Source organism: Sus scrofa, unplaced genomic scaffold (genome assembly GCF_000003025.6).
Source record: "Sus scrofa isolate TJ Tabasco breed Duroc unplaced genomic scaffold, Sscrofa11.1 Contig1446, whole genome shotgun sequence".
In the NCBI taxonomy this organism is placed as follows: Eukaryota; Metazoa; Chordata; class Mammalia; order Artiodactyla; family Suidae; genus Sus; species Sus scrofa.
The window spans coordinates 19,486-31,175 of NW_018084880.1; the positions used below are offsets into that span (position 1 = coordinate 19,486).

General features: G+C 44.4%; 1 protein-coding gene across 1 annotated transcript; it reads left to right on the forward strand.

Annotated features, from left to right (window-relative positions):
* The first annotated feature begins 4,207 nt into the window (after positions 1-4,207).
* Positions 4,208-11,281, forward strand: LOC110258166 (antigen WC1.1-like). Its single transcript, XM_021081355.1, has 2 exons — positions 4,208-4,333; positions 11,007-11,281. Exons 1-2 carry the CDS (start codon positions 4,264-4,266, stop codon positions 11,279-11,281), a joined length of 345 nt encoding a protein of 114 aa, XP_020937014.1. The 5' UTR covers positions 4,208-4,263.
* The last annotated feature ends 409 nt before the right edge of the window (positions 11,282-11,690 follow it).

The following is an 11,690-nucleotide window of genomic DNA, read 5'->3' on the forward strand; positions in this document are numbered from 1 at the left end:
CCCCTAGCCTGCAGCCACCCTCCAGCAAAAGACCTTCTATTTCCCTTTTCTGTCTAGGCCTATTTTGCATGTCCTTTAACTATGGTTTATACTACAATTTGTGGTCTGAGTCCTACTAAATCAAACTCTCAGTATATAAAGGGGATGAAGGTTTGATATTTAGAAAGCCTTAGTCTTTTCAAAAATTCCGATTGTGGATCTAGCATAAGCAAACCCAACTAGTATCCATGAGGATGTGGGTTCGATCCCTGGCTGCACCCAGTGGGTTAAATATCTGGCATTGCTGAGAGCTCCGGTGTAGGTTGGAGACATAGCTTGGATCTGGCGTTGCTGTGGCTGTGGTGTAGGCTGGCAGCTGTAGCTCCAGTTCGACCCACAGCCTGGGAATTTCCATATGCCGCACATGCAGCACTAAAGAAAAAGACTTGTGGCTGCCTGATGGGAGGGGGAGGGAGTGGGAGGGACCAGGAGCTTGGGCTTATCAGACACAACTTAGAATAGATTTACAAGGAGATCCTGCTGAATAGCATTGAGAACTATGTCTAGACACTCATGTTGCAACAGAAGAAAGGGTGGGGGAAAAATGTAATTGTAATGTAAACATGTAAGGATAACCTGACCTCCTTGCTGTACAGTGGGAAAATAAAAAAAAAAAAGAAAAGAAAAGAAAAAGAACAAAAAACTTTAGTCTTTCAAAACTATTTATTTTCTTCTCGGTGACCCCCAAATCCTGTTTTGCAGAGCTAGTTGAATGATGACTTTGTTTTCTGTATTAACGATCTCTTTCTTTCCCAAAGTTTCATTTGGTAGCTGCTTGAAAGGGATGTTTCCCATATAATGAAATATGTGTATGCGATGAAGGACTGGGTTCAGAGAGCTTCCGTGTTGGTGAACATGTGGAGGTGCTGGGAGAGTGGTGTGCAGGGAGAGGCCATGGAAGCTCCATGTTCCTTCCCACTACCTTGTCCTATGCATCTCTTCCATTTGGTTCTTCCGGAATTATAGCCTTTTGTAATGAACCAGTGATCTAATAAGCAAAATATTTCTCAGAGTTCTGATAGTGAATTACCTTTCATTTATTTCACGTCTGCCCAAGTGGATGAAGGGAAAGCTTCTCCTAATAGTGCAGCTATTAACAAAATACGATTTCAGTGAATCAGCTTGACGAAGTTCATTCCACTGTGAGTTTGCAAGCTGCAGAGAGGTAGTGTTCACAATTACTCTTTTTAAATTGTTATTTCCCCGATACAGTTTTTTTTCCCTACTGTACAGCATGGTGACCCAGTTACACATACATGTACACATTCTATTTTCTCACATTATCATGCTCCATCATAAATGACTAGACATAGCTCCCAGTGCTATACAGCAGGATCTCGTTGCTAATCCATTCCAAAGGCAATAGTCTCTATCTATTAACCCCAAGTTCCCCATCCACCCCACTCCCTCCCCCTCCCCCTTGGCAACCACAAGTCTCTTCTCCAAGTCCATGATTTTCTTTTCTGTGGAAAGGTCCATTTGTGCCATATATTAGATTCCAGATATAAGTGATATCATATGGTATTTGTCTTTCTTTTTCTGACTTACTTCACTTAGTATGAGAGCCTCTAGTTCCATCCATGTTGCACAATTATTCTTCTATCAGATAGATTTCCACCGGTTATCTCCTTTTTTTTTCTGGACAGAATGTACAGATTCTACAGCTGTCCTTGTTCTCTGTCATAGTTTCTGTGTTAAGCTCAGAGTTTCATGGGCTTTGTCCCTAATTGAGGCTCCTATTGGCTGGAGCTTCCTGAGTCCGCCCTCCCTTTAATGCACCAAAGCTTTGGTTTGCGAGAAGTCATGAAACCCAATGAAACATGAAATAGTAGGGCCAAAGTAGCTTCACTCTTGCGGCCTTTTCTACCTGAACCATGAAGAAGACGGTAGTCTCACTGTCCCTCTTGCTCTTGCTCTCTTTTCCCAACAAGTTCAACAGTATTAGCTTAGTTCTTCAAACTCTAGACCCCTGAGGACTGGCTCTGGATGCTTATTCCTCAGTCAACCCAATTACATCTCTTGGTAATCTGGTTTTCAATTCTTTCTCCAATTCCTAGTGCATTCTATTTTCAGTCAAACAAAGATTTCAAGGGGAGTGGAGGTACTGATGCCTTGAAGGATGGGGATGGTCAGAATAAGAGCAAGAAGTAGTAGAATAGAATTTCAATATGTACGCATTTAGAAAGGGCATGTTTGTCAGAAATTACAGGGTTGAGGGAGGGACCATGGGTGTGGTGGATGGTCTTGATTTCCCTGGTGTACCCACCTCACTCTCAGGTAAATATCCTTTCCAAAAGATGCTTCTCCTGGGAGTTCCTATTTTGGCTCATTGGTAACAAAACCAACTAGTATCCATGAGGATGCGGGTTCAATTCCTGGCCTTGCTCAGTGGGTTAAGGATCCGGCATTGCCGTGAACTGTGGTGTAGGTTGCAGAGGCAGCTCGGATTTTGCATTGCTGAGGCCATGGCTTAGGCCGGCAGCTGTAGCTCTGATTCAACCTCTAGCCTGGAAACTTCTGTATGCCACAGGGGCAGCCCTAAAAAGCAAAAAAAAAAAAAAAAAAAAAAAGAAGCTTCCCATTCACCCTCCTCTTATTACTCACTATCTTTTTTCTTCATAGTTTTTCACGTATGTTGTTAAATAATTATTTACACACATATATAATTTGTATATACTTATATTTGTAGAAGTAAATGTTTGTATAATATTTCACCACCAGCTGGATGTGAATTCCATGAGATCAAGGATAGTGTCTCTCTTGTTCACTGCTTTATTCCCAGCCCACGGCATGCTTATGTGCAGTGCTGTGGAGCAGCACCTTAGCAAGTGCTAGCTGATGATGTGCTGTGCGCTATGCCCAGTAACTGGCAACTTTCACCTGAGCATTTATATCTTATGAAGCCTTGTTATTTCTATCTCCCCTAGTTTCTTTCTCTGGGGTGACTAACAGTGAAGGCAGTGAAAATGAAAGAATGAGTACATATGTCAGGGATAGCAAAGCTAATATGTATTTGGAATTAAGCCTCATGTTACATCAGGCATTGAATTAAGAGAGATACCAGAAGTTCCCTTTGTGGCTCAGTGGTAACGAACCTGACTAGTATCCATGAGGACTTGGGTTTGATCTCTGGCCTCACTGGTTAAGTGTCCAGCATTGCTTTGGCTGTGGTGTAGGCTGGCAGCAGCAGCTCTGATTTGACCCCTGGCATAGGAACAGCCATATGATGCATGTGTGGCCCTAAAAAGCATGACAGAGAGAGAAGGAAGGAGAGATAGAGAGAGATTCCAAAAGAGTAGGAGGGTGGATGCAGAAAAAAATTGTGCAGGTGCATCGGCTGATTGGCTCTGACCCCTGAACCCCAGCCCAGCTCCTAGGGCAGGACTGCTGGCCCTGGGCAGTTGTACAAGAGGAGGAGGTTGGGTCTGTCTGTAAATACCCTGTAGGTTACCTTCCCCTTTCATCCTGGAGAAGGAGAATTCGACCTCTACTGGCATGTATGTACAGGACACAGGGGATGAGAAAGGTCCTGGAGGGGAAAAGCTAGGTTCTGTCAAAGCCCCCTGATATTATGAGCCCCCTATGTGCTCCAGGACCCAGTAAATAGATTACTCTGAGCAGCAGGGAAAGACTGACAATCACACCTCCCAACTGGTGGCTCCCACCTCACCCCTTCCACGTTCACCTGTGTAGTCCTCTGCTCCTGGTCCTCATTTTCTGTTCCTCTGATAAGTATTGTCATATTTCAAGCCTTCCTTGTTTCTCTGCTTCAGCTTGGGCTCAGTCACAGGGAAGATCAATGTTGATTACACCAAAGATATTCTCCACAGGCCAACTGGTCCCAGCACCCTGACCCTGTGAGATCTCACAGTCTGTGGGGATCAGCCAGAATGATCTGAGAGGGAGAGAGATGTATTCATGTTTTTTGATATAATTTTTCTACCCCTGCCCTGGTCACGGGGACCTTATTCCTCGGGGATGAGGTCAAAGGACCGTGTTGCTCATATAAGGAGATGTTGAAGACTCAGAAGCTAATTGGTGTCTAAGCTTCAGAAAGTGGAGATGAAGCCTCCAATAGCATCTGAAATGGTAAAAAGTGTCTCTATTGGCTCTCGGTAGGGAGGATGTCAGGGGATGGGTCTATATAGACCTTTGTCGGTCCCCTGATACCCTCTCTGGTTATTTTGCGGCAGGGACTTCAACCTTGATGACCTGGGAGTCAGGATGGCTCTAAACAGACACCTCTCTCTTCAGAGACTCGGCTTCCTCCTGCTCATCATGGTGGGGGGTCAAGGTAAGAGTTTCGTCTCTTTCCTGGGATCAACAACCAATGTATGGACACCTCAGTGCAGGGAAGTGTCCCTGGAGGTATGGAGCCGAAGCCTCTGTGGAGACCCTATGTTTTTGACCAAAAGGGAACTACGCTGATTGTGAATGTTGGTTCCTCTCCTGCTGAGGGTGGACTGGTCGTAGCAGCAGGTTTTACAGAGGAATGCTATTTGGTGTGGACTGAGGTGAGTGTGTTTCCGTCCTGTCCACCGTCTCCCTTGCTCTCAGGGAGCTTCTGTGGAGTCCCAGTGGCTCCCAGGGTGTGGCAGGTCCAGAGACTGACCTCAGCTGGGTCTCTGGGCTGTTCCCCACACACGCCATTTGCTGCTTTGTAGAGGACTCTCCATGGGATTCCCATGTTTTACGCATTTAGGCTCCTTTAGGCTCTGTGCTTGTGTGTGTGTGTGAGGAGTGTAGGGTGTGCGAGGGTGTGTGAAGCCTGTCTGTGTGAGAGGAACAGGGCTGCCAAGAAGGGATTGAATCAGTTGGTTTGTGAAACACAGTGGGTGCCCACATGGTTGGGGGGTCATGTCAGCTGCATGTAACCAGATCATAGATAAACTTGCACCTGCCTGCTTCTCTCCTTCAACCCCACGATGCCTCCTCTCTGCTTGTTGTGAGGTTTGCCCAGCACTGGGCTGTATGAGTCTTTAGTTCCTGGCCTCACTTGTTCCTTCCAGGTGGTCATTTTAGAGCAGAGAAACCTGCAGCCAGGAAAGCGGCCCCTTGTTTATAGAGATTCATTGATGTTCATCACCAGATGTAGAAAGTTTCCTGAGTCCCTACAAATTGTTTGCTGATATGCTGGGGTCCTGCAAGGGTTCTTTCAATTCTCTAGGATCTCTTGTGAATTCTGTAGGTGCATTTTCTCTCTCAGGCCCTTTTCTTTCCTCCCTATGAGCAGGTTTCCTCTGAGGGAGAGGACTGCAGGCTTCAGAGCTAGTGCTGCTGAAAACCTAGTCTTCAGCCTGGAGGAGGTGGCTCTTTCAGATCTGGGAATGGGTCCAGCCAAGCCTCAGTACAGTGCCGTCTCATCTCAACGCTCATTGTTGTCCCCTTAGACCTCAGTCTCTAGTGCCATAACTCTCCTTGGGAAAACCTCCCCCTCCAGTCTCTGCTCCTGGAGTGCTGATCTGATGCTAGTGAAGATTGTCCTCCTGAGGGCTCTGAAGGGCAGAGGTGGGTTTTGGTCCCATGAAGGGGGGCAAATAATAGATGCTCTGATACAAGGCCTGCTCCCTTATGAGGAAAACTATAGGGAGTTTCCTCGGTAGTTCCTCAGCAGCAAGAATATTTCACCAAAGCAAGTATTCTTTTCATTTTCCCTGAAACAACACCATTCAGTGTTATTCTACTAAAATTATATTCTACCTCATATGACATTGGACCTGCTCCTTAGTAAACAATAGCCCTGGCCTTTCGAGCATTTGATGAATTCCCTGGGCTAAGGGTTGAATCGGAGCTGCGGCTGCCAGCTTACAACACAGCCATAGCAATGCCAGATCCAAGCTGCATCAGTGACTTACATCAGAGCTGAAGGCAACACCAGATCCTTAAGCCACCGAACAAGGCCAGGGATGGAACCCACATCCTCATGGATACCGGTAGGGTCGGTATCCTGCTGAGTGACAACAGGAACTCCAGCATTTGATGATTTCTGAGCTGGGCACACACTACAGGAGTCTCCATCATGAAGTCCATGATGAGCACGGGCATAAGATTATCCCTCAAATGCAATCTTTGGTCTACTTTTTATGCTCAAAAACGTAGACCCAAGATTAGATGTTAGTATATATTATTTTTTAACATGTTTTTAAAATCAATCACATATTTCAGACATTTCTCTGTATCATTAACTATTCCTTTACACACTAAACTGGCGCTATTACAGGGCTCTGGAAGAAGTGGACGGGAAGGGAGCAGGCAAGGACTGGCGTCCAGTGTGAAGCAGCATGTGTACACTGGGCTAAATCTGGCAATAACTTCAGCATCATCTGTGCAAGCTATTTGTTTCTCAGGGGTAAAATCTGCTGCATTTTTCTGCAGAGCAGGTCACTGTGAACTGTCATTGCTTCTGTAGTATGGCTTCTATTGGTCTTTGCTTTTCTTGTTTATTCCCAGTCATCTCTATAAGGCTAGCTCAGCTTTGTAGGTCTGCGTGAGGCAAAACTGAAGCAGGACTCTCATGAGGTGCCCCCAAAGACTAGGGACACTGCTCAGCCTGTTCTTACTGTCCTTGTGAGAGGAACTCTCTTGGCGCACCTGGCATTGAGCAATCCTGGCTTGGAGGATGGAAAGTTGTGGTCAAAAGGACAGTGTCTTGATGTAGTAAAATTTCTTGGAGGACTCCAGATCTTTTCAAAGATTGTTTTTTTCCTGACAGCTGTTGAATTTTTGAACTTTTTGGAGGGGATAGAGGTCATCATCTTTTATATCAGCATTCGGATTATGTCATGTTTAAGGAAGTTATTCTTTGAGAGAATGGTTTTGAATATAGAATTTTAGACTGGCATTTTTTTCTTTTGGCACATCTAAGGCTTCAATCTACTCTATGTTAGCATATCTTTTTATTCACAGGGACTTATATGTTAGTATAGATGCTTCTTAATTTATATACCTAGTTTCTGTCTTAATTTCTTTTGTCAGTTTTCTGCTGTTTCTTACCATTTTGGTAAGCATAAGGTAGGTTATGTTGTAGTAACACGTAACCAAAATTTATTCTTACATGCCATGTTCTACTCAATTTGGCAGGATTTCTGCTTCGTAATTATTCAACTGCTCAGGTTGTTGAAATCTCCACCATCTCATGCCACCACTGCAACCCAAGGATGCAGTATTTGCTGTGGTAGAAAAGTATATTGGTTCTTACATCTTTCTGTGTGGTAGTGACTCACATCATTTGTTCATACTTCATTGGGTAAGTCAGATCACATAGTGATGCTTAACTTCAAACAGACTAGGAAGTGTTAATATTCCCATGTGCTTAGTAAATGAGAAATTTTTTTTAGGGCTGCATCTGCAGCATATGGAGGTCCCCAGGCTAGGGGTCTAATCAGAGCTACAGCTGCCGGCCTATGCTACAGCCACAGCAACACCAGATCTGAGCAGTGTCTGCGACCTACACCACAGCTCACGGCAACACCAGATCCTTAACCCACTGAAAGAGGCCAGGGATCGAACACGCAAGCTCATGGTTCGCAGTCAGACTCCTTTCCTCTGTGCCACTATGGGAACTCCAAAGAGAATTTTAAGTATCACTGAACACTAGTTGCTTTTCCTTCTATGACGATTCTACAAATGAATTCCTTTTTATATAGCTTGCCTAAGTTTTCTTGGGCTTATTCACTCTAAGGATTGGTGTCTTCCATCAATTCTGGAAAACTCTCAGTCAATATCTGTCAAATATTACTTCTGCTCAATTCTCTCTCTTTCTGGGACTCTGTCCTTCGTGTCTCTCTCTCTCTCATCTCCCTCTCTTCCTTTCTATGTTTTATTACACCCTTCTATTTCCATTTTCTGTCTCTTCTGTAATTTTCATCGTTGTGTTTCTCTGTGCAGCATTCCAGGCAATTCATTCTGATTTATCATTCGCTTCATTAATTCTCTCTTTACCTGAGTTTAATGTTACGTAAAAATTTTAATTTCAGCAAATATATTTTCTCCTTCCTCCCTTCCTCACTCCCCCTCCCTCCTTCTTTCTTGCTTTCTCCCTTCTTTCCTTCCTTCCTCCCTCCCTCTCTTTCTTTCTTTGCTTTTTAGGGCCGCACTTGGATTTTCCCAGGCTAGGGGTCAAATCGGAGCTGCATCTGCTGGCCTATTCCACAGCCACAGCAACGTGGGATCCAAGCCGCAACTGTGATCTTCTGTGCAGCTCATGGCAAGGCCAGATCCTTAATCCACTGCGTGAGGCCAGGGATCCAACCCACATCCTCATGGATACTAGTTGGGCTCATTACCACAATGGGAACTTCCAACAAATACATTTTCATTCCTAGAAGTTAGCTTTAGGTTTTTAAATTTTGTCCATGCATTTTCTGGTCCCTTGAAGATTCTTTAAGAGTATATATTTTTCCTTCTTTAAATATTGTATGTGTGGTAGTGGTATAGCTTAGTATGTGATGTATTCACTATGAGAAGTCTCTGTGTCTGCTTCAGGAGGTTCTCTTGGTTCTTGTTAATGGAACTTTGTTTCTTTGTGTGCTTGCTTTTTTTAATTGACAATATACTGGTCAGTATATTTATAAATATTATGCATAGAAATAATTCGAAGCCTAGGAACAAGGCAATTTACTCTAGAAATGGTTTTATTTTTATTAGTTTTTTATTTCATTTTATTATTAGTAGTGGATCACCTTAATACAAGTTCAAAAACGGACACAAACCAGATAGTCTAGAGATTGAAATTTTGAATATAACTTTATGCAAGAGCACCTCTGTTTCAACTGGTGTCCTGGCTGATTGTGGAGAATGTCTTCTGTTGGATGTTTCATCTACTTGTATGTGGGTTTGGATTTTGATTTATGCCTCTTCACCAACAAAGCCCATAAAAACACACTTGGAGTTCGTGCTGCAGCACAATGGGATCTGTCGTGTCTCTGGAGTGCTGGGACACAGGTTCAATCCCAGGCCTCTTACAGTGGGTTAAGGATCTGGCATTGCCACATCAGGTCACAACTGCAACTCGGATATGATCCCTGGCCCGGGAACTCCATATCCTGTGGGGTAGCCAAAAAAGAAAAAGTGCTAAAAAATTTCCATTATTAAAAATAAACAAGCAAACGAACAAAAATGAAGCACATTCCACCCCCCTTCCCAACTATGCACAGGCTAATGTCATCAGGACAAATACACAAGCACACTCCATTCTCCTGTATCTCAGCACATTTCCCTTGTCCCCTCCAGATTTGACCTGGCTTTTTTTTTTTTTTCTTCTTCCTCTTCAATCAGGACTTTAATGCCTTCAAGATAAGTTTTAGTAATTTTTTCTACTTTATTTATTTTCAGCAGAAAATATAACCTCAATAACCAAACCTACCATTATTGAGAAAATCTCCTAGAACTGTTCATAGCAATAAAATAATCTACTTTGTTTGTGTCATCAACTAGGTAAAAGCTACATGAAGACAAGAATATCATGTTATTTTCTGCATTTACAGCACCGAGTATAGGACCTGATTTTGAAATGGATAATTTTAGTATTAATAAAAGCAGGATTCTTATGTAATTTTAGGGTCTCATTTCAATTGTTTACTCCCACCTCAAGGTCAGACTTCTAAAACAAATCATTGAGTAAGCTTCACAGGATATCTCCCTGCTTCTACTAGCTCATATGCCTCCTTCCCATTTATCTTTATTTCCTTCCTAGCCCTGGGCCCCCCAGGCCTCTAGACTGAACTGTGTCCCTCCAAAATTCATATATTAAAGGCCTAGCCTCCAGGGTGACTTAATTTGGAGATAGGGCCTTTAGGGGGTAATCAAGGTTAAAATAAGGTCATAAGTGTGGGGCCCTGATCCCGCAGGTGGCATTATAAGGGAAGGAAGGGAGGGAGATATCTCTCTCCTTCTATCTCTGTGCACACGTCTTGAGGAAACGCCACGTAAGCATATAGAGAGATGGCAATGCCTGCAAACCAAGGGAAGAGGTCTCAGAATGAAATCTGCCCCCCTAGGACTTTGATCACCCTGCTGTTTTCTGACTCTGGAGAGAAGCTCTGCATTAGTCATGTATTGCTGTGCAACAAATTAATACCAAACTTGGCAGCTTAAAATAATCAACGTCTAGCATCCCCTAACTTCTGTAGGTCAGGAATCGGCACGACTTACCTGGGTCCTCTGACTCAGGATCCCTTAGGAGGCTGCAGTCATCTGAAGGTTTAGCCAGGGTGGGTACAACCCACATGACCTTGGTGGGCTGTTAAATCAAGAGCCGCAGTCCCTTGCTGGCTGTCGGCTGAGGCCTCCCTCAGGTCCTTGTCACAGGGGTCTCTCCATATGCAGCTCAGACGTGGCAGTGGCTTCATCAGAGCAAGAGAGAACAAGATAGATGAACACAGGAAAAGCCAGAGTCATCTTGAAACCTAACCTCCTATTCGACATCACTTTTGCCAGATCCCATCTGTTAGATGCATGTTGTTAGCTACAGTCAAGTGTGGGGTTTACACAAGGATGAGTACCAGGTGGTGGGAATCGTCAGGACATTGGAGAGGCTGCTCACCATAGTCCTCTGTTCCCAAGTGAGACGAGAGTGCTCTCTATGGAACATAGAAGGAGAGGGAAGATTTCTCCCCGGGATCATGGTCCTCACTGTAGCTGAGACAGGGAAGCTGGGCCCCCAGTGGCCTTGGGCACATCTGCTGGGAAGGCAGCCCCCAGAGTCTCTGAAGTGCTATCCTCAGGGGTGTTGGTTCACCACGCTTGTTAGAATTTTTGGGTGATATTTTCCCACTTCTGTGATACCACACTCGTAGCTTAGAATTGATCACCATGGGAAAATTTACAAACAAAACTTAACCAATGCAATACACAGGGATTTTTTCCCTGTGTGAGAATGCATTTTTTAATACCTACCAGCATACAACTGCATGGTCTTCTAAAATCTGTCCTGTGTCCTGTGTTCTGTGTCTGTGTCTCTCTTACAGCTCTGGAGCTGAGGCTGAAGGATGGACGCCACCGCTGTGAGGGGAGAGTGGAAGTGAAGCACCAAGGAATATGGGCTTCCGTATATACTCAGTACTGGTTCATGGAGGCTGCAGAAGTGGTGTGCAAAGAGCTGGGATGTGGACTTGCTATTGATGCTCCCAGAGGGTCTTATTTTGGACCAAGGCTTGGTCCTATTTGGGTTTTCACTTTTACTGCAACAATACCAAGCCAGATTCACCTCTCAGTATTGATGGTGTGTTCATCTCGACTTTAAAAACTATAATCATACCTTTTCTCACGACCAGGATGTTGGAGCAGTCTGCTCAGGTAAGGCCTGTCTGGTCTGGGAGGGGATCCCCAGCAGGAAAAGCCTCAGTCTCATTCCCAGAAAAACTCTGGATAAACGAGATCACAGCCTTTAGAACACACTTGCATGAAGACTCTGGTCACACAGTGATCCTAGAGCATTAGGTGCTCAAGGGAGCATGAGGGCTTGCCTGTCCCTGGACAATAAAGGCTCCAGACCTGTGGACCACTGGACCCTTCAGATCTCTGTGGTGTGTCCTAAGAAGAAGGGAGGTGAGGTCAAATATTTCCGACAGGTACCACTGCTGGGCTGTACTTTTATGAATTAGTTTCATTACGGTACCTGCTTTTTATCCTTTCATGGGATGGTCAGTCAG